Here is a 26805-nt window from a genome sequence, read left to right as displayed (position 1 = left end):
CCCCCCCCCTCTTAGTGCTCTCGATCCTAACAAATTCATCTTGCTTATTTCTAAAGACCCATTTATCTTTCTTTTTTCTTTTACCAAGTCATTTTAGACCATTGATGACATCCGTAAATCGGGTGTATATATCTCCAATGGTCTCACTCGCTTTTATTCGAAACAACTCATTAGAATGCATTAAAAGATTAAATTTTAACTCCTTCACTCTACTAGTGCCTTCATGAGTCACTTCGAGTGTGTGTCAAATGTTAAAAGTCGTTTCACAAATCAATACTCGATTAAACTCGTTTTTCTCTAATACACAAAACAAGACATTCATACCCTTTGCGTTTAAAGCGAAAGTCTTCTTCTCCAACTCATTCCAATTATTCATTGGAAGAGAAGATTTTTGAAAGCTATTTTCTATAATATTTCATAGTTCAAAATCCATTGAAATTAGGAAGATCCTCATTCTAGTCTTCCAATATGTGTAATACATCCTATTAAACATGGGTGGACGTGTAATTGAATGGCCCTCTAAGTTACCGGCATCTCTTTTGGGTTTAAAACCAAATGAGAGTGAACCTTGCTTTGATTCCAATTGTTAGGATTAAGAGTGGACTAAGAGGGGGGGTGAATTAGTACAGTAGAAAACTTTCACGATTTTAAAAAATTATTCATTTCGTTTAAAACCGATTCCGACGAAAATGGTTTCGATTCAATCTGTTTCGGAGAGAAGTTGAACTTGAAAGCTTTTGTAAAAGTGCAAGAAAAGATTAAGTAGGTTTGTAGTAAAGTAAATTGCACAAATAAAAAGCAAACCAGAATTTAGAGTGGTTCGGTCAAGGTGACCTACATCCACTTTCGGATTCCTCCTCAGTCGAGGTCACATGCGTCTACTAAAGGCCTTCCTTCAATAGGTGAAGACCAAACACCTCTTTATAGCACTTTCTCCTTTTCCCGGGTTTAGGAGACAACCCTTACAAGTCTCACTCCTATTTCTTGGATGGTTACAAGGCTAAGAGATGAAGGAGGAGAACTCTAACTTTTACAACACTTTTATGACTTAAGAATTTAAGATTAAGCCAATATTTTCATGCTCTTTCATGCAGAAAAGGATGGGATTTTTATAGGCTCCAATGGCTTCAAAATTGGAGCCAAAAAGTGTCATATCCCCGGAATCCGAGGTACTTGTTGAATCTCGTATTTTGATGATGAAACTACTTGATATATGTTTATCTGCATTTTGAGTGGCGTAGGATGCTTCGATCAAGATGAGACAATTAAAGTAGGAAAATCATGTTGTGCCGGAGGAACATGTCAGAAGATTGGACGTCGGGCCGATGGATCGGTCGACGTATCGACAGAAGGCTTCGGGCCGTGGACTCAGGCATCGGGCCAAAAAGAGTGGGTATTGTGCCAAGGATATCGGAGTTGCGGAGTCAACTGGTCGATTGGGCAATAGGCTGCAGGAGAGGACGATGCGCCGAAGAATCGGACGAAGCGTCGAGGGACCAATGACATGCCGGACAACTTGGTTAATTGCTTAGGATTAATTGTCTCGATCAAAGTTTTGTTTTAAGTGTGCAAGATTAACTATGATGGAAGAAAGACATGCAGCAGGAGTTACGCCAGAGTCAAGACAATGATCACGTTGGGAGTTCGAGAGTTTGACGGAAGTTCGGACAGTCATCGGAGGTTCTGTGGGAACAAATCCGAGAAGTCCATGAGCTTGCCAAAGAAGCTTGTCGGAACTCGCCAAGTGGATCGTCGCAAGTCCAGGAGTTTGCCGGAAGTCCGCAGGAGCATCAACGAGGGTTCATCGGATGATCGACGGAAGTTCGCCGGAAGCTCGCTGGAAGAAGCGATTGACGCACCGGAGCAAGTTGCAGTAAATGTCTTAGGGAATATCGTAGTTAGCACAATGATTAAGTTGGAAATGGGAGGTGATCTCATTAACTTAATCTTGGGGCAATTGGGCCCCTGAAAAACCCAAATTGGGCCGAATGGATCAACCCATTCGGACCCCGATTTTTGCCAGGCGGTTGAACCGCCCAAGCCAGGAGGTAGCACCGCCTGGGCTAAGTCTCCGAGCGAGACTGGGCAGTGCAACCGCCCCAGCCAGGAGGTGGCACCGCCTGGGCTCAGTCTCCGAGCGAGACTGGGCGGTGCAACCACCCCTAACAAGAGGTGGCACCGCGTGGGCTCGGTCTCCGAGCACTGGCTGAGTGGTGCAACCGCCTCAGTCAGGAGGTTGCACTGCCTGAGCTCGATCTTTGAGCTCTGGCAGGAGGTGCAACCGCCCCTGACAGGAGGTGGCACCGCCCAGAGGCTCAGTCTTCGAGCTCTGCCAGGCGGTGCAACCGCTCCAGTCAGGAGGTGCAACCGCCTGATCCCGGAATTCCGGGAATTGACAGTTTTGAGCTCCAAATTTGAACTGGGTTGGGGCCTATAAATACCCCACCCATTCAGCACTAAAAGGGTATCAACTTACACCGAAATCTTGATCTTTTTCTGTGATTCTTAGAGCTCAAAATTGTTGTAAAGGCCAAAAGTTCTTCTCCCTCTGTTCTTCAAAGTTCTGAGCTGTAAAGAGAGGAGAGAAAATTCTGTAAGGGTTGTCTCCTAAGCCCGTCAAAAGGAGTGAAACCGTAAAAGGGTGGTTGGCCTTCGCCTATTGAAGGAAGGCCTCTAGTTGACGTCGGTGACCTCGTCGGTGGAGGAAGCCAAAAGTAGAGTAGGTCAAGATTGACCGAATCACTCTAAATTTCGGTTTGCATTTACTTTGAGCATCTTATCTTTACTGCAAACCTCCTCAATAGCTTACTGCCTTTTGTGTTTTTACGAATGTGTTTCAAAGTTCAGTGCTTTCCGAATCGAGGTTTAAGACGCAAATCAGTTTTATCGTACGAACGTCGTATTTCAGTTTGCGCTTACGTTCTGATTTCCATCATAACTGCAAACTGCGGTCATATCTTTGCCGCATCTCTCCTAGTCAAAAGTTGAAGTGATTTACGAATCGGATTTCTTACCAAAATCACTTCTATCGAACGAAAGCAGTTTTCGATTTTAATCGCAGAAGGTTTTCCACTACACTAATTCACCGCCCCCCCCCCCCCCCCCCCCCCCCCCCCCCCTCTTAGTGCTCTTGATCCTAACAATTGGTATCAGAGCCCGGTATTTCTCATTTCGGATTTACACCCGAGAGAAATGGCTTTCAAGAGGGCTTATCGGTTTTTCGTCCACCGTTGTTTAACGGATTGGACTACACTTATTGGAAAACTCGAATGAGAGTTTTCTTGATTTCTATGAATTTGGATTTATGGAATATCATTGAAAATGGTTTTCAACTTCCCTCTAAACCGATGAACGAATGGTCGGATTTGGAGAAGAAGTATTTTTCTTTAAACGCAAAGGCTATGAATGCCTTATTTTGCGCTTTGGACAAAAATGAGTTCAATCGGATTTTTACGTGTGAAACGGCTTTTGACATTTGGCGAACACTTGAAATCACGCACGAGGGAACTAGTAGAGTCAAAGACTCGAAAGTTAACATTTTATTGCATGATTTTGAGCTTTTTAAAATGCAACCAAGCGAGACTATAGGCGACATGTACACCCGTTTCACGGATGTCATCAACAGTTTAAGAGCTCTTCGAAAATGTTTTTCGGATTTTGAACTCGTAAACAAGATTTTGCGTTCTCTTTCTAAGAAGTGGGATTCAAAAGTAACTGCAATACAAGAAGCTAAAAACCTAAACAACTTACCACTTGAAGAACTAATTGGTTCATTGATGACATATGAAATGGTGCACAATGCACATGATGAACATGATGAACAAAATCACCTTCCAAAGAACAGGAAGGATTTGGAACTCCGGACAAATGAATACCACTTGAGCGATGACTCAAGTGATGAGGACAATGATGAACTTGAACTTCGAACACTAAATCTTAATAAGTTTATTAAACAAAAATTTAAAATAAACAATAAACTTGAACGAAGGAAGAGGCCAAAGAAGAAGAACACAAAGTGGGATGAATCGAGCTCCTCTGAAGACGAGGAGAAAATCAAGAAAGGCGAGGTGGCAAACTACGCCTTAACCACTTTCAATGATGAGGTAATCGAAATCCCCCTAATTTATTTTGAAATTACTTGATGCTTTCATGATGTATTTTCTTTTTTAGTTTAGAATTAATGTTTAAAAAAAATATATTATGATCATGCTAGTAATTTCGAAAATGATAATATTACATATTTTATGATAAACATACAAAATGATTTTGATTGAAAATATGAAATAATGGTTAAGAAGTAATAATTTGTATCATGTTGATGTCCATTGTTATTTCTCGATTTTGAGTATATTAAATCATGTTTAAATTGAAGTTATGATTAATGAGTATATATTTTTGAAATTATGTATGATGATTCTTGATAATTATGGATTATCGATTTTCATGATAATAACAGTGGCTTTAAAAATTGATGCATGTTTTGATTTGACATAAATGAAAAGGCATGCTAACATGAAATCGATCACTTAAGATGAAACACTTTAAAAAGGGGGAAAAATATATTATCAGTGAAATCATGAATCTATTTATGTTATAAATTTTGTGAGCCATAAAAATGATTTTGATGATTTAAATTTGAAATGAGTTTTATCAAAATCATGATCATGATTTGTCAAATTGAATGAATTGAAAATGAATGATGATTTTTCTCTTGAATGATTGTGACCTGTATTCATGATATGATTCTTTGTATTCATGAAAGGTTTATCTCATCACCCAATTATTTTCTTCTTGATATTCCTTATGTGATGATATGAATACATGAAATATTCATTAATTTATTTTGATGTATACAAATGAAAAGTTATGATCGGTAGGATATAATTTAACAAAATTGATACCATCATAATATGAAACATTTATGATTTGCAATGATGCACGCAATACTTGAGCCTTTTAATTATGATGTGATGTATTGCATTTGATGTGAATCATGATTTAAAATGCTATGAGTTGTTGCTAAAATGAAGTATTATAAATGTTGATTTAATGTCATGAATGCTCTAAATGATGAATGTTTGGTATCATGATCAAAATGAAGTGATAAATACTTAAAAATATTGATTTAATGTTCGGTATCATGAACACTTTATTATCATACATGAAAATAGTGATAAATACTTTGAAAATAAATGTTTGTATCATGTTAGATGGTTTGACATATTGTGCATGATAAGCTATAAAGATGATTGAAACAATGATTGAAATAATAGGAATGATATAATAATGAGTTTATATGTTTTAAAAATATATATGATGATAATGATGCATGCAATGATGAAATATTCATGATAAAATAATTATTTTGACATTCAAGACTTGAATTTTCATCAATACTATTTACCTTTGTCATAATTTAGAAATTAACGTAAAGGGTCTTCCCTTCTTTTTGACAATAATAAAGGGGGAGCAAAACATGCTTGAAAGCTAATTTGCTAGCTCATATAATTCAAAAAAAAAAGGAGAAAGAAAATAATTACACTTCTCAAAAGAAAAGGAATTGCTATCTTGAACATCACCAAGAAGTGCTATCTTGCAAATCTCAAGATGCACAAATACAAACATGCAAAATTTATAATTTTGCACATCATTAAAATTTATGATGCTTTGGTGATTATGCATGTTCTAAAATATTATAAGATTCACTAGCTTGCATGATGTAGAACTTGCTATATTGAACATCACCAAGGAATGATATCTTGCAGAAGCAAAAAGTTAACTTGCACATCTAGCAAAACTTATATTTCAAGAAGCAAGAGTTGCTTTCTTGAACATCTCAAAATTACTAGCTTGCGTGTCTTCAAATTATAAACTTGCCATCGTACTATCGTACTACCATAATGATGAGCATGCCTTATCTTCATGATTGTATTTGAAAAACTATGGCAAAAATACGTCCGAATGATTGAACGTGTTAAAATTATTTTTTGAACCTTCTTGATTGAATGATCAAATCACTTGATTGCCATAATGATTTTACACAATTACATGTTGGAAATTATGTGATTGAATACAAAACTTCCATGATAATAAGCATGCTTTACCTTCGTGATTGTAATTGAATATCTATAGCAAAACCTTGTCCGAATGCAAGAAGGAGTCAAATTTCATTTTCGGATTTTCTTGATCCTAACAATCAGATTTTCTCGATACATTACTCTCTTCCGAACTTAACAAGCATATGTCATTGATTTTTAACATATGTAATCAACTAGCAAATACATCTCTCATACACATATCATGTGAAAAATATTTTTTTTTGAGAAATGGATTTGATGAATATGGATGAAAGTGTTTTTACTTGCAAGGATTTGTTTCACATACATATCTTGATCCTTGTAAAAATGAAGCATTATTTAATCTCTCATCGATTTTAAATTCACTCGAAGTAAACTCACAAATAGCATGTATCACAAATAGTTGGTATCACAAATAGTCTTCCTCCTTCATGCAAAAAGATAATAACAGAGAAAAAGGAAGAAGTTTTCAAAGCTATCTCCATGTCATGTTCCGTGAGATGTTTGTATAATTGATATCCTATCACTCAATGTTGGAAAATGATATGAACCTAGTTATGACATGAATAATTATAAGCACTTATGCTTAAAATTTGCTTATATCGTTCTCCTTTTTGTTGATGATAAAGGGGGAGAAATATATGAATTGATGCTATGAACACTGATGCTATAATTATGCCATGCTTGCATCATCAAGAGATATATGAATTAATATGATTGCCATATTTGCAATGCTTGCATCATCAAGAGATATATGAATTGATGCTATGATTGCCAAATTTGTATTATGCCATGTTTGCATCATGTGTTAAGATATCAAGAACTTGTATCGTAATTTTACGCGTTGATATCTTACCATGTGATGAAATGCGACAATTGATAAACACTTGAAATGTTTGCGTTATGATATCAAAAGCTTACATCGTAATTTTATATGTTGATATTTGATAATAGCAAACTTGCAAGATGATAAAACTTGATATTATGTTTTTCATGCAATGAGTTGAACCAATATCACAAACACTTGATTGTGGTACTTCTCCTTTTTGTTGATGACAAAGGGGGAGAAGTATGTTGATGACATGACATGTTATGCATAAGTTTATGCATAAGTTCATGATGACGTGTTGCAAGTATTCATGATGAATATTGCAATGACTTGAATTCAGTTTGAATTCAAGGTTCTATCAATATGGCATATTGATAGGGGGAGTTTGTTTAAACTCCTGGAGTTAAGTTTAACTCCGTCATCAAGTGATTGTCATCATCAAAAAGGGGGAGATTGTTGAATCTCATATTTTGATGATGAAACTACTTGATATATGTTTATCTGCGTTTTGAGTGACGCAGGATTCTTCGATCAGGATGAGACAATTAAAGCAGGAAAATCATGTTGTGCCGGAGGAACATGTCAGAAGATTGGACGTCGGGCCGGTGGATCGGTCGACGTATCGACAGAAGGCTTCAGGCCGTGGACTCGGGCATCGGGCCAAAAAGAGCGGGTATTGTGCCAAGGATATCGGAGTTGTGGAGTCAATTGGCCGATTGGGCAATAGGCTGCAGGAGAGGACGATGCGCCGAAGAATCGGACGAAGCGTCGAGGGACCAATGACATGCCGGACAACTTGGTTAATTGCTTAGGATTAATTGTCTTGATCAAAGTTTTGTTTTAAGTGTGCAGGATTAATTACGATGGAAGAAAGACATGCAGCAGGAGTTGCGCCGGAGTCAAGACAATGATCACGTTGGGAGTTCGAGAGTTCGACGGAAGTTCGGACAGTCGTCGGAGGTTCTACGGGAACAAATCTGAGAAGTCCATTAGCTTGCCAAAGAAGCTTGTCGGAACTCACCAAGTGGATCGTCACAAGTCCAGGAGTTTGCCGGAAGTCCGCAGGAGCATCACCGAGGGTTCATCGGATGATCGACGGAAGTTCGCCGGAAGCTCGCCGGAAGAAGCGATTGACGCACCGGAGCAAGTTGTAGTAAATATCTTAGGGAATATCGTAGTTAGCACAATGATTAAGTTGGAAATGGGAGGTGATCCCATTAACTTAATCTTGGGGCAATTGGGCCCTTGAAAAACCCAAATTGGGCCGAATGGATCAACCCATTCGAACCCCGGTTTCTGCCAGGCGGTTGAACCGCCCAAGCCAGGAGGTAGCACTGCCTGGGCTAAGTCTCCGAGCGAGACTGGGCGATGCAACCGCCCCAGCCAGGAGGTGAAACCGCCTGGGCTCAGTCTCCGAGCGAGACTGGGCGGTGCAACCTCCCCTGACAAGAGGTGGCACCGCCTGGGCTCGGTCTCCGAGCACTGGCTGAGCGGTGCAACTGCCTCAGTCAGGAGGTTGCACCGCTTGAGCTCGGTCTTCGAGCTCTGGCAGGAGGTGCAACCGCCCCTGACAGGAGGTGGCACCGCCCTGAGGCTCAGTCTTCGAGCTATGCCAAGCAGTGCAACCGCTCCAGTCAGGAGGTGCAACCGCCTGATCCCGGAATTTCGGGAATTGACAGTTTTGAGCTCCAAATTTGAACCGGTTTGGGGCCTATAAATACCCCACCCATTCAGCACTAAAAGGGTATCAACTTACACCGAAATCTTGATCTTTTTCTGTGATTCTTAGAGCTCAAAATTGTTGTAAAGGCCAAAAGTTCTTCTCCCTCTGTTCTTCAAAGTTCTGAGCTGTAAAGAGAGGAGAGAAAATTCTGTAAGGGTTGTCTCCTAAGCCCGTCAAAAGGAGTGAAACCGTAAAAGGGTGGTTGGCCTTCGCCTATTGAAGGAAGGCCTCTAGTTGACGTCGGTGACCTCGTCGGTGGAGGAAGCCAAAAGTAGAGTAGGTCAAGATTGACCGAATCACTCTAAATTTCGGTTTGCATTTACTTTGAGCATCTTATCTTTACTGCAAACCTCCTCAATAGCTTACTGCCTTTTGTGTTTTTACGAATGTGTTTCAAAGTTCAGTGCTTTCCGAATCGAGGTTTAAGACGCAAATCAGTTTTATCGTACGAACGTCGTATTTCAGTTTGCGCTTACGTTCTGATTTCCATTATAACTGCAAACTGACTTTATATCTTTGTTTTAACTGCATCTCACCTTATCTCAAATTAAAGTGGTTTACAAATCAGCTTTTATACCGAAATCGCTTTTATTGTACAAACGTCGTATTTCAGTTTGCGCTTATATTCTGATTTCCATCATAACTGCAAACTACGTTCATATCTTTGCTGCATCTCTCCTAGTCAAAAGTTGAAGTGATTTACGAATCGGCTTTCTTACCAAAATCACTTCTATCGATCGAAAGCAGTTTTCGATTTTAATCATAGAAGGTTTTCCGCTGCACTAATTCACCCCCCCCCCCCACCCCCTCTTAGTGCTCTTGATCCTAACAGTACTGGCGGTACCACTACCGTTATTGGGCGGTACTACCATCGCTGATCTGACACTAGGTGGTACCACCATTGAACAAGGGCAGTACCACCACTGGCAGCACTACTTCGGGTGATACTACCGCCCAGAAATCCAGGGGCACTACCTTCCAAGCGGTGCCACCGCCGGCCATGTTTTCAAGGGCTAAATTGGCAGCTCACTTTGGCCAAATTCAGCCCTGTTAAGGGCCCAATTGGCCCCTAATTAAGTTAGTGGGATTACTTCCCAATCTTAACATAATTTATACTCTAACTATGATAGTTAAGACATAATTTATAGTGCTTCTTATTCCAGTGCGTCAATTGCTTTTCCGACGAGCTTCCGGCGTACTTTCGGTGAACATTCGACGAACTCTCGTCAATATTCCGGCAGACTCCTAGCAAGCTCCTGGACTTTACGATGATCTTCTTGGCGAGTTCTGACGAGCTTCTTTGGCAAGCTCCTAGACTTCTCGGTTGGTTTCGGTAGAACTTCCGATGAACGTCCGGACTTCCGTCGAACTCTCGAACTCCCAATGAGATCTCGATCTTGAATCCGGCGCTTTATGTCTTACTGCTATCGTAGTTAATCGTACACACTTTTCTCAACATATAGATTAGATCAAACAAATTACAATTGACTTTATCATCAAAATCCGAGATTCAATATGTACCACCGCCTACAGCACTGACATTGGGCGGTACCACCGCCTACTCTGGTGGTACCACCACTTGGGAGACTGTGTCTAGGCGGTACCACCACCCAGTCTAGCGGTACCACTACTGACACTGGGTAGTACCATTGCCCAGACTAGCAGTACCACCGCTGACATAGTCTCAGAAATTGTGTCATTGATGGTTCCATTTGTTCGGTCACTATTTGGGTCTTTCACTTGGCCCAACACAGCCCAAATTTGGGCCCAATTGGCCCCTAATTGAGTTGGCCGAATTCCAACCCAATTACGCCTAAAACCTACTTCGATCTAGACAATTATTACAAAGTTAATCAAATGTTGTCCGGTATGTCATTGGTTCATCGACGCCTCGTCTGATTCTTCGACGCCTCGTCTGATTCTTCGACGCATCGTCCTCTCATATGGCATATTGCCCAATCGGCTAGTTGACCTCCATAATTCCAATTTCCTTGGCGTAATTTTCGCTCTTCTTAGCTTGATTCCTGAACCCATGACTCGAGGCCTTCTATCGATACGTCGACCGATCCTACAGCTCAACGTACAATCTTCTAACATGTTCCACTTCGGCCCAACATGATTCTTCCTACTTTTAATTATCTCTCTCTGATCGAAGCTTCCTGCATCACTTAAAGTGCAAATTAGATCATAAACACATCAATTGGTTTCATCATCAAAATCCAATATTCAACATTAAGCGTCAAAGGGGTCAGGTCGGAGAATCCTACCAATTGTGTAAGACTCTGACGCATCTAAGGAGCACCTCGAAGCAATGCAAAGTATCATCAGACAAGTCCAAGTGGCACCTCGGAAGGACTCTAAACTTCCTTCAATAGATAAACTACACCTCGGAGGAACCGCAAATCGATCGTCACGGGATAGAAAAACCTTAGGAGTCCAATTATTATCTTAGTCTCACACCCGAATCGCACCCAAGTAATCCACTTGGATTTCTAAGACGGATCCATGCTTTCGGGACTAAATCAGACAATGTTGACTCTCTGATCAATGACACTCAGAATAAACCAACACCTTAGAAGTGTGGCGATGAAACTTCTGCAGATCTTAAAGAAAGATTGCAAGCCTATATAAACCATTCTGCTTCATTCTTCAGTGATGCTACATCAGACCCACGAGTCATTCAGGAACATGCCAATGTAAACTCCAAGCATAACAATATGACCAAATCACCAAATAATGTGTAGTGTAGTAAGAAGAGGTGGGTGATGGACTTCCACTATTTTGATTACTAATAATTTCATACAATCATTGTAGCAAAATGACATTCGAACTTCTGCAGACAACTTGAAGATAGAACAGTACACTATAAAGCTTTCACAAGTGGCACGACAAATCGTTGAAGTGCATGAGCTAGTTGATTGTTCCATGTGCTATCGAGGGAGAACAATCAGCTGATGAGTGAATTAAGCTCAACAACTGAAAGTATATTTCATGTCTAATTCTGTAAAAACCATATCGATCTCTGTTCAAAATATCTGATGAAGTTGAAGACTCCCCAGTCGTCATGTTGTAATTCTAGTTCTGGCCAAAAGCAGTCCAAGAGCTAATGCACTTCCGAATAATGTGTGTAACCTCACACAATAATATTTCGCCATGAAGATCTTGATCTTATCCTGTCATATAAGTGAATTTTTAAGCTGTAAATCAACACAACAAAACAATGAAGAAGATATTTGTGATGGCCTTGTGGGGTAGTAAAGCTGGCTTACATCATGATTTTTTTCGACGTAGTCGATCACCATTTTACCCATCGGAATGGTCAAAGCAGAAAGGAACTAAAGAATAAACAAGGATGTATAAAATATCAAATGACCGAAAATAAATCCTGCCATATGAAGAAAAAAATGAACAGCCACTTACAACACAAGTAGCTGGAAGAGCTTTGCATAAACCAAAAACCAATGAGAGAACATAAAGTGAGATGACTCCATATTTCACTACTTTAGATCCTGCTCTGGTGCCAATTCTAACCTGTTTTCATTTTGATCACTCAAATACTTGCAATTCCTTATCATAAGATTAATGCTTATATGGCTTGTAGTATGCTGATAACTTATGTAAAGTACCAGTGGTGACATCTTGCCAACAGCTTGATCTCCATCAATCTGCAGATATTTGATCACTCAAGTTGAATATAATTTACCACCTAAGAAGCTAGGTAAAGGGAAAGAAGGTATGAATAGCAATCACATACCTGGTGAAAATGGCTGCAGAAAAGAACGAGGGTGGTTGTCAGACCAACAAGGAATGATGAAAATAAAACTCTACCGGTTACTGGGAGAGGGCTTATTCCACTGTCAAAATGAATAAAGTGATTCAATACTTGTTGTCTATCCAAGAAAAAATGCAACAACATGCAAATGATATGAATTACCTAGATAAGTTTCTGCTGCTGCTAGAGAAGTAGAAAGCTGTAGTGGCAAACGGACCAAATGCAGCAAAGCATAATGGTTCTCCCAGTCCTTGGTAGCTCAGGCGAAATGGAGGGCACTACAACAGAAGAGACTTTGGTCAGGTGAAACAGGGGCACTATGATGGAAGAGACTTTGGTTATGGTGAATATTCATCAATTCATATCAGTCTGTGCCATACATATCAACTTTAAATGCAGCGATAGTTTTTATTCATCATATGGAATGTTGGCAAATATATATTTCATGTTTGGTCATACCAATCAGTCTGTCCCCAGGTGATTCTAGAATAGGTTAAAATTACTAACATTTGCATGCATTTTCCCATTGATAAATTGAACTTTACACTTTAATGTCATTATCTATCTTTGGAAAAGAAGACATAATACTGTTCAAAATCTTGCAAAAGAAGTAGAAAACACATTAAACTCACAGCTCTGTCATGTTTTTCATACTTCTTTGTCACTTGAAATTACTGGAGTGCTACTTCTTTTGACTCCTGCTATTGTTGTTATCTCATTACTACTCAGTCAGTCGCTTTTCGTAGTGATAAGTTAGAAGGCAGATGTTAATATCACCTATTCATTAAAACATTTTATGTCCTCGGAACTAATCATATAAATCAAGCAGGCCACTGATGGCAGGTTTCAATGGTACCACATAATTGCAATTGAAAATATTATCCATCAGTCTACAAACAGCTTTTCCCGAGTAACCCAATGCATTGATACCAACTCAAAAGCTGCACACATGTATGAGCGCTATGACCTAATAAATTAGCAATCTAAACCAAGACACTTAAAGAATCCATTGCTAAAACATATGAAGCAGTACCTTTAACAGTGCACAAAGCTCCATCCCAGTTGAACATGCCTCTGACAGTCTGCATTAAGAACTATTGCAGAAAGTAGATCTACTAAGCACTATACCTGGCAAAAGAGGTTGACAACCACTTGTTGGGACCTCATGCAACATCATATATTTTGTAGAAAGACTAAATAACATAGCTAAACCATTGAGCACCAGTAGTAATATTTTTCACAAGACACGAGCATTTTGCTCATGAAAGTGATCTTTGAACATCCAAAGAACTCACGGTTCATATAACTTAATGACTGAAGTTTAGGAAAAAAGGATCTCCTAGACCATCTCGAGTGTTATATGTCTATGATCGTTAAGGAGATAGGGGAATTCCGAGACAAAGCCTTGCAAGATTACCACCCAAGTTAACATCCGTAATCATGTGTTCAGTATTCATACTAAGCTAAGATAAAAGGCTAAACTGCAAATCATGACAAAAACGAAAAAAGTGATTACCAATAACTATGAAAGCCTCTGCAAACTAAAAAGCTGTATGTAGCTTTTAAAGCACAAAATGCATATTAAAAGCATTTGAAACTAGAAAAAGCTTCCTATATCAGCAGCAAGTGGATACCTGATAAACATACCCACAGAGGATAGCACATGTCACCAATATAATGAAGCGGATATCTCCTGCCTCTGCACATGCCCAGAAAAGGCCCATGAAGCCAAGAGCAAGTGATGCATTTGCCGCAAACTGTGTCACCCCACGACTTCTCGATATGTGTAATATAACAATTGTAATTTCATTTTTCAATCAATTTAGCCAAGTATATTCATGAATATCTGAATGAATATTCAAGATACCTGCCAAGTATATTGACAACAGATTCTTTTTTGTTTTGATCTGCCCCCGTATCAAAATCATAAACATCATTACTACATGCAAGAGGAAACTAAACATAAGCCTTTCCCTTGCAAATTTATAAGAATTATATGTCAAAACAAAAAACTTAAATAGTCCATTTTGTATTACTAGACAGCAAGCTTACTGATGTGCTGCAATCACCTCAGATTGAGCCAAGTGATGACTAGAACTGATGCAAATAACAGTACAAGATAATGCTTCAAAGAAAATAATCCTGATTGGAGGTAAGCTGCAGCACACCCTACCTGTCATTGGGACAATAAAGCACAAAAAAAGAAAGTTGGATTAATAAAATCATAAAAAAGATATGATATATTGCGGATAAACAACTGATAATATCAAATGGTTCTTCTGGCAATAAGAATTCATACACAGCAGATCACGACCAAAACAGCAAGCAAAAGGAATTCATACTTTAAGAACACAAAATAGCATAAAAATTGCAGCATGTGTTACTATTACATTGGTTTAAAGAGAACTTTGTTCAATTGTCATCAATAATTAAGTATATATGTCGTTGAGTCACTTATTAGCTTAATCTGTATCTCTTAGTTATATTTTTTATTTGAATACTTTTGTTTTTGCCAAATTGCCCGAAGCTTAAGCAAGGTAGACCTTCTAAAGACCCCTTTTGAAAAACATTAATTCCTTAAGGAGATGTTAAACCATATACCCTAAAATCTAAACTGGCACAGAGGGAAGAGCTCCTCAGTAAAAAATAACGGGTGAGCAATAAGAACACTGCACTTAGTAGTTTATGCATATATGACTTGAAAGGCAAAAGCTGGTTATCCGTTGCTGGAAGTAAGCACCTGAAATCACATGAGAAAGCATACAACATATAAGACATGATGTTAATAAGCAAGAAGAATAGCTCTTTGGGTAATACCATAGAACACCAGAACCAAAACGGCCAGGAAAAAGAATTCATATCTTAGGATATCAAGATACCACAAAAATTGCAGCATACGTTAAAATTACAATTACATTGGAGAGCAAGTTCATCTGTCTCGGAGTCCGTTTATTGTCCTAAATTAAGCACCTGATATCATGATCCGAGCAGAGAAAACCAACACATGATTGAACCACTTAAAATGGCACAATCGTCTTTGAACTAACAAAAAAAGAAAAAAAAATCCGACCTTTACCATCACAAGAGATAAAAATGAAATCTTCACATCGGATTGATATTCTCCCAAAGCAAAGGAATTCAAATCACGAATCAAAACCAAGGAAGCCAGAACCGACCGAGAGAGGAACGAGGGCTACGGAATAGATGGGCAACTTGGCGGCTCGCCACAGAAGCGTCGCCCTCGAGACGCCATCCTCATCTCCTTTGCCCACCGCCTCAGCAAAAGACATCTGGCACGGGGGAAGAAGACTGGTCCTCCTCGCAGCCACCACCCATCTGCTCTTCGTTAGGGGAAGCCAGGCCGTGGATTTTTGGAAGATGGCTGGAAGAGGCGGTGGAGAAGGGAGAGATGTAGTAGAGAGGAGGAGGGAGGGAGGAGGAAGGGCGTATGCTGTCGGAACCACGACCACAGCCATCCTTCTCCGAGCTCTCTGTGAGCAACAACAACGGATAAGTGTACTGCCTTTACGATTCAATGCACAAAGCTCTCTCAGAGTTCTACCAGGTGATTGGAGGAGCCGGTGGATATCCTATGCGGGCTCCAGTGCTTGTTCCAATCATCAGTTGCACAATCTCTCTGCGGCTTGTTCCAGGTGATTGGCGCAGGTGGTGCGGCCAAATGTCCGATCGTGTAATAGTCAAAAACCACTATTTATTACTAGTGGACAAAGTATGCATCGTGGGGTGGTGGCGCAGTTGGCTAGCGCGTAGGTCTCATAGCAAAGAGTAATCCTGAGGTCGAGAGTTCGAGCCTCTCTCACCCCAGTTATCATTTTATTTCTTTCTGAAGGTTCTCTACAAAAATTTTTTGAACCTTCTTAAATAACGAAAATATTATGTAATGACATTTTTTTACATTAACGTCTATCCTTTTATTTTTTTTTGGGACCTCCTTAATATATAATATTCTCTTATACTTTAATAAATATAAATTCTGAAACAAAAAAAATTCATATGTTTATGGGCTAATTATATATTACTTTTGTTAGTTAGCTATTTTAACGTCTCAATCTTACTTTAAAAAGTTCTATTGGTATTTTTATAATTATAAAAGTAATTATAAAAAGTTCTAATCCTGAGGTCGAGAGTTCGAGCCTCTCTCACCGCAATTATCATTTTATTTCTTTCTGAAGGTTCTCTACAAAAATTTTTTGAACCTTCTTAAATAACGAAAATATTATGTAATGACATTTTTTTACATTAACGTCTATCCTTTTATTTTTTTTTGGGACCTCCTTAATATATAATATTCTCTTATACTTTAATAAATATAAATTCTGAAACAAAAAAAATTCATATGTTTATGGGCTAATTATATATTACTTTTGTTAGTTAGCTATTTTAACGTCTCAATCTTACTTTAAAAAGTTCTATTGGTATTTTTATAATTATAAAAGTAATTATAAAAAGTTCTAATCCTGAGGTCGAGAGTTCGAGCCTCTCTCACCGCAATTATCATTTTATTTCTTTCTGAAGGTTCTCTACAAAATTTTTTTGAACCTTCTTAAATAACGAAAATATTATGTAATGACATTTTTTTACATTAACGTCTATCCTTTTATTTTTTTTTGGGACCTCCTTAATATATAATATTCTCTTATACTTTAATAAATATAAATTCTGAAACAAAAAAAATTCAATGATATTATCTTATATGTTTATGGGCTAATTATATATTACTTTTGTTAGTTAGCTATTTTAACGTCTCGATATTACTTTAAAAAGTTCTATTGATATTTTTATAATTATAAAAGTAAAATATTTATGTTCATTTATCCTAACGGCATCAATTTTATTGATGAAAATATGAAAATAAAAAATAAAAAGATAATTTAAACATTTGATGACGGACGTCAACGTCGTTGTAATTGTCTGGCCACCTTCAACGACGATAAGTCCCACTCTCACCGTGACGCTATCTCCCTTCATGAGGAGCACACTACTGACCTCATCATCGCTCGCTTTGTGTCAACACAAATGGTTGTCCCCTCGCTCCTCTGACATCCCATTCTCTTAAAAGTAGTGCCTTGGAATCTCCAAATCCCTCTCCGATCATGCTGGAATCTCCAAATCCCTCTCCACCCCCTCCCTTAGTCTGCTCTCACTCGAAACTCTTCACCATGCATAAAAAACACTTCGTTGCCTCCCCCAACCCGTTTGCAACCACACTCGCCCGACACCATGCCAAAGAGGGTGGCATCCATTGCCAACCTAATTGCTTTAATGGTCTCCTGCAATCTGTGGCGTGATGTGAGCTCGTTTATATCATCGTCATTGTGTGCGAGGCTATTGGAGCATAGGATGAGCACAACTATAAATAAGTCATGGGAAGCGACAAGGTGCTTCTTTCACGTTGTGGAGAGTTCTGAGTGGGAGCAGATCGAGAGAGGGAAAGGATGGGCAAAGCCATCCTCAACGGTAACAAGGTGAGAGGGATTTAGGAATTTCGAGACATTGCTCCTAGGAGAATGGGATGGCAAAGGACCGAAGAAATAGAAAATGACCACCACCAACTACATAGACACAAAACAAGCAATAATGAAACCAATGACGTGCTCCTCATGACGACAAATGACATCGCAATAAGTACAAACCTTATCATCGTCGAAGGAAACCAAACTATATCAACATTAACATCAATGACACCATAGTCCGCCACCAACACCATCTACCATAAAATATTAAAATTATTTTTTATCTATTATTTTTATATTTCTACAGATAAAACTAACATCGTTAAAATAAATAAACCTAAACGTTTCAATTTCATAATTATAGGGATAGCAATACAACTTTTTAAATATAAGGATCAAAATATTCAAAATAACTAACTACATAAGTTAATATATAATTAACCCTACTTTTATCATTTTGAATATCCTCCCCAAATAATTTTTTTAACGTTCTTAAATACTGAAAACATTGTGTAGTAAATTTGACAAACAACTTATTACTTTGATACTATTGTTTTTTTTCTTTTTGAACCTCCTTAGCACATAATATCATTTTATAATTTAATACATAGGTTCTCACACTGGTAATCGTATGACATGACGTGATTAACTTCCTTTGCTCCATCTAGTAGTACTAGAGATTGGTCAGGTTCTTAAACTGATTAGATTTTCTATCAGAAATTTCTTGTTAAGGTTAGGCTTCCCATAAGACGACGTCTATGATGAACCTAACTGGAACAATACATAAATCATACACAAAAACCGTCCCTGTAAAGGTAGATAAACTCGATTCTGCACCCCAAGTGATTCTGGTCTGTCTGGCACAACCACACAGTTGATGCGCATTTGCTTCGGACATAAGAAACTAAGTCGAGCAATTTATGCACGCTTAGGAGGCACATACTGAACATTGTTATCGGCACAAATTGCCTGCACCAGCAGAGATGTATCAGACTTCAGTTTATTATATTCTTTTATTACTCCAAAATATGCATCAGACTGCCGTTGAAACTACTGAGATGACAAACCAAACTGTAAGACATACCTGATACTCCTCTGGAAGTTCTTCAGAGACTGCCAGTGTATAGCATCCGGGGATATACCTCCCTGTAGATGCCATAAGAAGGGCTTACATGTTGATTTATGAATTGGAAAAAAAGGGGCTTACAAGGCACTTTAAAATATTGCAAAAAAAAAACACAAGAAATGATGCTAGTTCCTTTTATCTGAATTTATAATACCAATCATAAACAAAATTTCCATAACCAGATTTTAACAGATAAACAAGTAGGTAAAAATTAACAGGAACTTATATTTTAGTCTTTAACATTTAGGATCAACTGATCTTGTAATCAGAAGGCCACAATTTAGATTCCTAATGGACTGTAACATTGGGTACCAGACACCAGACAAGTGATCACCAATACTTGATGAGAGAGTATTTAAGATCTGAATGGGGGAAAAAGGAGTAACCTTAAGTACCAAATATTTGAATAGGCAACATGGTATTTTGCAACTTTCGAGGTTGATATTGAGCTACAATTTCCACTAAAATTAGTTTGGTCATGGTTTTCTCCCTTCCTGTATCCAGAGCTTCTTTGATCTTTTGTCGACATATCAGCCTCATTGGGGTTCTAGTGTCCCATCATAAGACCACAAAATATCTCACTGTGAGCCTAAAACAATCTTTAACACCGATATCTGACTGTCGTCAGCCGATGAGCATGCATCTATAATTTCCTAGTCACACGTGGATTTTGACTTCTATGCTACAATCATCTAATGGGAAGAGTTAATTCAGTAAAAGGCAACCAAGATGTTACTCTTGCGATTTTCAATCCTGAAATTGTCCAAGATCACTCGGTGCACATGAACAACAAAACACACCACCATTTCAAAATTTCAGAAACCCAAATCAGGATTTTAATCCGGGTGGATCATCAACTAAAAGAGATAACTCACAAGTCTTAGTCTAATCAAATTAAAACAGAATATAACAATAATTATTGCACATCTCAAATGATTGAAATTGCTTATGTTTATCTAGAGGAAGAGAAGAGAGGAGGGGGGAGGCGGAAGAAGCCACTTGGATCACTTAGGTTCCTTGAAAATTCAGACAGATGGCTAAACAGATAGAAGCCACAAGTTCAAATAAAATGAATGAGAAAATCAGTCTTATCATAAGTTTATAATGGTCTTCTATATTATACTGGTTTTCTTTTAACAAAGACATTAGTTGAAGGGTCCATATGAATCCTTTGTAGTTTAAGTACAATGCAAGTGCTTTGCCTTTTGCAAAAAGCTTTTCTACAATCAGACAACTATAAAATTTGATCCATTTCACCGAGTTGGAAGTTTGGAATCCATTAAGTCTCCATTTTTATAGATCCTGAACTTGAGTTTCTGAGTTAGAACTATTCTAAGTGATACTGATGCAATCATATCCTGTTTATCCTGTCTACATGGAACAATTGTATACCAGGTCACCAAGATATAAGACTAAGACAAATTATAGTCATATAGTCCTGCTTTCTAGCCTTCATCCTAGCATTTTTTTAAGGTTCCAAACACAATTCTGAGGTCAACTACTAATGATTCACAACTGGAAAGAAGCTCTGTCCAATTACATAAACTTTGATGAAATGTCTTCTAGTCAAAAACTCATATAAATCAGCTGTGCTCTATGCCATATTTAGTGGCTCAATGGACCAGACAAAAGAGAGCAGTCACTCTAGGTTCTTTGGGCCAATATAAGAATACCTAAAATATTCCACATGCACATCCATTATAAGCGTAAGACATGCTTACACAGATCTTCACATGACTGCAGGCCATCCAACTATGGGCGGATGCTGATATTACATTTCAGGTTGATGTTTACACTAAAATGCAGAAAAAAGATGGAAAGATAACATTATGTTAAAGTTAAATGACAACTATAACGCAATTATTGTTGCTAAATAGTTGGGACAGTGGCTTTATGGATCTTTCTGTCATTACCGAGAACTGATAATGGCAATGTTATTATTCTCCTTAGCTCTCAAGGGACCAATAATCTGTTACAACATGCCTCACCTTTGTGGTGCATCTAGACATCTTGTTTTAACGTGTATAAAGCACTTTAAACCATTTATCCTCTTCTGACTTTCAGGTGGCACTATCCATCTATACCTATGTTTTCCAGGACTAATAGCATCTTGCTCCATTTATTTTCATTAATGCTGCATCCTCATATCTAGAACAGTATCTTTTTGGATATGTATTGTATCCTAAGTGCCAATAATTTCACTCAGACCAAAATTGATCTCAGAACCATCTCAAAAAAGTCTTTCATCAAAGGGGCATTAAATGATCACATATCAAAACATAGTCGAAATATACCTAAAAAAATATCTAAAACATTTTTTATTTCATATCTTTTTCAGTTATGCCATTTCATATGTTTGGTCTTAGTGCCACTTACAAAAGAACTCTTAATATCTGAAGTTTCTGTCCATATCTACTTTACATTCTGTTTACTTCAAGTGAGCCACTAAAGTAGACTTATAATAGAAGTTGTCTGAGTTCAGATCTTTGGTTCACTGAACGTAGGGTGGAACCCAGAAGTTGAGTTTTGACAGCTTTGGTTTTGATAAAAGTGGACTTCAGTGAAAGAACCACAAGGTCATTGGAAAGTGGGAACAGAAAATTAGTTATCTGATTTAAATACAGGAGCATGTATGAACACAAACACTATTCTGAAAGCAGGGTCTGCATTTCTCAAGACCATAAATGGGCACCATGGCAATACTGCATGGAGGCCACGCAGCAATGGATCCATGCCTCATAATACTTAAGTCGGTTCTTGCTCATATGTTTTCAATTAAGATGTTTTTCCTATTCTTCTTCTCTAATCATGGGACACCATTAGGTTGCAATTTATAGCTCTACCTGTAATACATTAGCAACATCATGATTTGATCTTCTTGGGACAACCTTTGTCTACCATGGCCAAAAAATAACACCCTTCATTTTTCGTTTTTTTCTTTCCTATTTAGGTCCTTGCTGAGGAGAACAACGAGGTTTATTTTTCTCACTATTCCAATATATAAGCTAAATAGGTTGAGTACATAAGAAACTATAAGACTACCTTTTGTTCATATATTTCACAGGATCTTTTCCTGCATTGACTCACTTTTGATTGCTTTGTTTCCTTCATGCATTCATCATTCTTCTATTCATAAGTTTGTCAATCATCAATATGTTTAATAACTGTATACGTATTACTTTCTGTGTGTGTGTTGGACACCCTAATCTGTTAAAATCTAAGAATAATTTTCTTGCCCTATTGAAACCAGAGAAAGTCCTAGGTAACTTTGCAAATGGAAATCAAATGCTGGATGTGCAGATGAAGCTCACTATAACATCCTCATGATCACTGATGCCAAGCAGTCATCAATTTAACAATATGTTAAAACGAATTCATCTGGATTAGTATTGGATTAATAGAGTTATTAGAAAGAAAAATCTAATTCAAACATTATAGCATTCAGAGTTGCACCTTTGTTAAATCTAAAGGATTTAAAGAGTAAAGATTAAACTCATGTCTATGCACAAAATTTCACATAACAGGAAACTTGGAGCAGAGAACAACTTACGAGGGCATAAACATATCTTGGAACTAAAATTTTATGAGCCATTCAATATCCAAAAAGTTAAAGTGTCTCGAAGCAACAGTTATAACTTCAAGCTTACCAATTCTCAACCATCTAGCAGCCCAACTTCTACTTGGATCCATGACTGAAATTATCCTGCAGAATGTGAACTAACTTTAATGCAAGATCAAACATTTCATTTGTAGCCCATAAAACAAGCTCAATCAAATTTAATATTTAGCAGGAAAGCGGCCAATATTGTTTCAGAAAAAAAAAATAAAAAAGGGGTAGAAAATAGGCACATGCATGAATCTGTATATAATCATATTTTGGTATTTTTCCTCTTTTATCATGTCACTGCACCAGGCCATGCCAGCAGTCTGAATTAGGAAGAATCTCAAATGGATATGGCAGCTTCACCAGGTATATCAAAGAAGTAGCTATCGGGAAATGTGATACAGCACGCCAAAAACCACAATTGTGCCAAGTTTACAGGGTCAACGATAATAGAGATTCGCAGCCATCGATTTCAGTAAAGATAATTTTGGAAAATCCAAAAGAGAAGAAGCCAAAAGTATTGAGAGAGGTATCACGACATACCCTGTAAAATTGGGGGTGGTGCAATTTACGACATTGTCATGCTCCTTCTCCATCTCCAAGAAGGGGCAGTTCTCACATCCAGATTCCCTGAACTGAACGACGCCACAGGCATCAACATCCACGTAAACTAAAAAGAATCTATATAACAAAAAAAAAAGCAACGATTGCATCAAGAAATAAACAACGTCCGACAACAACAAATCATCTACAAGAACTTTTAATCATCCAAAACAAAGAACAAAATAAACCCTAAACCTAGCAAGGAATATTGTGATCATCTAAAGAAAACAAAGCAAGATAGAAGTGGACGACAAGAAAGAGATCGAAATCACAAAAGAAACCCTAAGAGAGCAAGAAGCGAAGTGGGGGGAAAAACGAGGGTACCTGGTCGTAGGTCTTGACGAGACGACAGCGGAGGCAAGCCCTAAGCTCGTGGCCGAAGCTGGTGGGGATCTGGGCGAAGCTTGGCGCCCGATCGTCCTCCTCATCCCCACGGAAGTAATCGCTCCGCTTCCCGCTCGCCATCGCCGCACTCGTCCCTCGCTTCGTCGTGTTCAACTCGGCGATGCGGTAAGCCTCCCTAATTTCCCATCAGCTTTAAGTGTCCGATTATGGCGCCACTCACCTCGCGACTTGTGTTACGATGCAGTGCGAGTAAAGAACTTGCTTTATGTATATTATCGTTATTAAATTATATCATTTAATATCCACTGAAAATTCATCATAACCTTAAAAAAAGAGAATTTTTATATGTTTTTTCTTCTATATGCTTTTAGACTCGGATAGAGTCATACTAAGCATGATTAGTGTTGATTAATATGATTTATAATATTTAAAAAATTATATGCGATCCAAAACTTTATAATGATAAGTATTATATACTAAACCAAAAAAATTATTATCTTTGTTTTACCCAATCAATATGAATTAAACATGTTTCTCAACACCCTGTATTTGGCCAAAAATAAAATAATTTGAGCTAGTGGCCGACACTGAAAATAGACAATTCATTACGAAAATAAATAATGAATTATCGTATAGCATCCATGAAAGGGATGAGGAGTCCTTGGTCAACTATGCCTCGAGATTCACTTAAGTTTGATGGGTAATCAATGTACATCCATCGATCATTATTCACACCTTCGTGCAGAGCCTAAAGCCATATTGTTTTTTATGATCAATTGACAAAAGGACTAACGATTTTTCTCAACCTACTACAACAAGCAAATCAACATATCACCGTTGAAACTAACCCTTATTATGGGAAGACAAAGAATGAGGAATGATTGTACCTAAGAGAAGTACCAATAGGACCTCAGCAACCACTTCCTCACCTCCTCAAAAGTCTAGACCTTAGAGAGGAGAGGATAAATTAATACTTTTGATAAAAATATTAATTTAAAAAAATTACGTTCGATAAAAATCAGTATCTGCTTGACTTAGAGTAAGTGAACTAAATAATTAATTCAAAAATTAATAATAATAATAATAATAAATAGAATAGAAATTACACACCGAGTTTATAGTGGTTCGATCGTCATGACCTATATCTACTCCCGATTTCTTTTCACTCGAGGCCATCGACTTCTACTACCGATCTTCTTTCAATGGGAGAAGATCAACTACCCTTACACTCTTTCCCCTTTTCACAAGTCCAAGAAAGAACCTTTACACCCCTCTTTTACAAGTGTTCCCTCACACACCTCCCTTAGGATTATCAATAAGCTCTTGGAGGAGGGACTCTATACTAAAATAGTTTATAACCTTGGAATCACAAAATTTTTTCTCTATTTTCATGTGTATTTCAAGTAAAAAATTGTGGGGTATTTATAGACCTCAAATGACTTCAAAACTTAGAGTCAAAATTTAAATCCTCGAGTTTTCGGGGTACTAACGGTACCATCGCCTAATAGATTGACAATTAACGGTACCACCGCTTGTCAATCTGACATTAGGCGGTACCACTGCCCAGTGTGGTAGTATCACCACTTGACATAATCTTGAAGACTATATCTAGGAGATATCACCACCGGTCTAGGCGGTACCACCGCCCAAACAACCTAGGAGGTCGAGTTCCAAACGGTGGCACCACCTGGGCCTACTAAGAGTTGCTACATGGGCATCACTTAGCCCAAAAACAGCCCTAACTCAAGCCCAATGGGCCCCTAATTGAGTTGGCATTGTTTCATCTCAATACTGACTCAATTAGACCTAAACTAACTCGACTTATATAAATTATTATAAAACATGAATCATATATTGTCCGATATATTATTGGTTTTTCTGGCGCTTCGTCCTCTTCTTCGGCATATTGCCCAATTGGCATGTTAACTCCCGCAACTTCTGATTTCTTTGGAACAATGTCCGATCCTTCGACTCGATGCCCGAACTCACAACACAAAGACCTTCTGCCGATATGTCAACCGATCCTCCAATTCGACGTCCAATCTCCTTAACATGTTTCACTCCGATCTAACGTCTGATTTCTCCTACTTTAATATATTTATCTTTTCTGATCGAAGTTAATCCTGCGTCACTTCAAACACAGATTAGATCGTAAACTTATCGATTGATTTTATCATCAAAATTTGAGATTCAATAATCTCCCCCTTTTTGATGATGACAACCACTTGATGACAAAGTTTAAACTAAACTCTCCCTATCAACATGCCATAATTTCAATCATGCATTACATCATATTATTACATACATCATAAGTTCAAGTATTGCATCCATAATAAAAAATCATCATGTATATTTTTAAAATATAAAATCATCATTACATATATGATTATCATCATACCTTCTCCTCCTTTGTCACCAATAAAAAGGAAAAGTACAACTTAGCAAAATTTTGAAATATGTAAGCTAGTAAGATAGCAAGTTTTGAACATGCAAGCTAGTGAGTTTTTTTACATATGAAAGTTAGTAAAATTTTACTTCTTTTGAGATATGCGAGATAGCATGTTTTTGCATCCTCCTGAAATGTGCAAGCTAGCACTTCTCTTTAGATGTGCAAGCTAGCAATTTTTTTCCCTTGTAATTTGCAAGCAAGCAAATTTAGCAAGTTTTACATCATTTTAGAACATGCAAGTTAGCAAAGTTTACAATATTTTAGAACATGCAAGCTAGCAATTTTATATTTTCTTTGCGATGTGTAAGCTAGCAAGACTTTCTCCCCCTTTGTTATTGTCAAAGAGAAAGGAAGAATATAATAGTATAATTTTTCTCTTTTTTACATCAATGATTCAATCATATCATGAGATATACAAATCATAAATACAAGTCAATTGTATATAATAAAAATCAAGTCATAAACATCAAGAAGTCAAGTGATATATCATGATTAATCTGAATACATCTCTTCTTTAGTTAAAGGAAAAAATCTTGATTTATAGGAAAACTCAAGTCATAATAATTGAGAAATCAAGATCATGATCCAAAAAATGTATAAGAAGAATTTATGCATTTAGGAGATTTAACATGCCTAAGTTTAACATTCAAGCTAGCAATTATGGTTCTCTTTAGATGCTAGCAATTTTCTTTCTCCCCTTTTTTTATTGTCAAAAAGAAGGGAAGATTACAATAGTGTAAAACTTTTCCCTTTACATTATTTTTCAAATCATCACATGAAATATATCAATAAAAATTAACTTA

General features: G+C 37.7%; 2 protein-coding genes and 1 non-coding gene across 4 annotated transcripts; 1 reads left to right on the top strand and 2 right to left on the bottom strand.

The window, feature by feature from the left end:
• Positions 1–11373: 11373 nt before the first annotated feature.
• Positions 11374–16059, bottom strand: LOC135653349 (2-carboxy-1,4-naphthoquinone phytyltransferase, chloroplastic-like). Of its 2 annotated transcripts, XM_065175239.1 has the most exons (11): positions 15964–16059; positions 15578–15892; positions 14471–14574; positions 14269–14340; positions 14036–14174; positions 12564–12679; positions 12384–12483; positions 12256–12294; positions 12050–12160; positions 11899–11964; positions 11374–11802 (listed from the first exon to the last, which is right to left on the bottom strand). In XM_065175239.1, the coding sequence occupies exons 2-11, from the start codon at positions 15875–15877 to the stop codon at positions 11692–11694; spliced, it is 1158 nt and encodes a 385-aa protein (XP_065031311.1). In that variant the 5' UTR covers positions 15878–15892; positions 15964–16059; the 3' UTR covers positions 11374–11691. The 2 variants fall into 2 exon arrangements, with proteins under 2 accessions (XP_065031311.1, XP_065031312.1); XM_065175240.1 differs by lacking the exons at positions 12050–12160; positions 15964–16059 and having other exon boundaries at positions 11899–12014; positions 12161–12294; positions 15578–15940.
• An 83-nt stretch (positions 16060–16142) lies between these two features.
• Positions 16143–16226, top strand: TRNAM-CAU (transfer RNA methionine (anticodon CAU)). Its single transcript is given in 2 exon segments — positions 16143–16180; positions 16191–16226. It is a non-coding gene; the product is annotated as a tRNA-Met (tRNA).
• A 2336-nt stretch (positions 16227–18562) lies between these two features.
• Positions 18563–23767, bottom strand: LOC135652821 (transcription elongation factor SPT4 homolog 2-like). The gene is made up of 5 exons (XM_065174083.1): positions 23533–23767; positions 23149–23240; positions 22649–22704; positions 18960–19021; positions 18563–18844 (listed from the first exon to the last, which is right to left on the bottom strand). Exons 1-5 carry the CDS (start codon positions 23671–23673, stop codon positions 18794–18796), a joined length of 402 nt encoding a protein of 133 aa, XP_065030155.1. The 5' UTR covers positions 23674–23767; the 3' UTR covers positions 18563–18793.
• Between the last annotated feature and the right edge of the window lie 3038 nt (positions 23768–26805).

The sequence above is a fragment of the Musa acuminata genome, chromosome BXJ3-11, assembly GCF_036884655.1.
Source record: "Musa acuminata AAA Group cultivar baxijiao chromosome BXJ3-11, Cavendish_Baxijiao_AAA, whole genome shotgun sequence".
In the NCBI taxonomy this organism is placed as follows: domain Eukaryota; kingdom Viridiplantae; phylum Streptophyta; class Magnoliopsida; order Zingiberales; family Musaceae; genus Musa; species Musa acuminata.
This window is presented reverse-complemented; position numbering and strand designations above follow the sequence as displayed.

Bases quoted from the DNA above. Each gene is read 5' to 3' on its own strand.
- LOC135653349 (XM_065175239.1), bottom strand. From the start codon at position 15,877: ATGGCTGTGGTCGTGGTTCCGACAGCATACGCCCTTCCTCCTCCCTCC. The intron at 14,341-14,470 runs GTGATTGCAGCA...TCTTGCATGTAG, and splicing joins ATCACTTGGCTCAATCTGAG to TAATGATGTTTATGATTTTG. The intron at 12,680-14,035 runs GTATCCACTTGC...CTTCTGTTGTAG, and splicing joins TCTGTGGGTATGTTTATCAG to TGCCCTCCATTTCGCCTGAG.
- LOC135652821 (XM_065174083.1), bottom strand. From the start codon at position 23,673: ATGGCGAGCGGGAAGCGGAGCGATTACTTCCGTGGGGATGAGGAGGAC. The intron at 23,241-23,532 runs GTACCCTCGTTT...GGCGTCGTTCAG, and splicing joins TCGTCAAGACCTACGACCAG to TTCAGGGAATCTGGATGTGA. The intron at 22,705-23,148 runs GTATGTCGTGAT...CACATTCTGCAG, and splicing joins ACCACCCCCAATTTTACAGG to GATAATTTCAGTCATGGATC.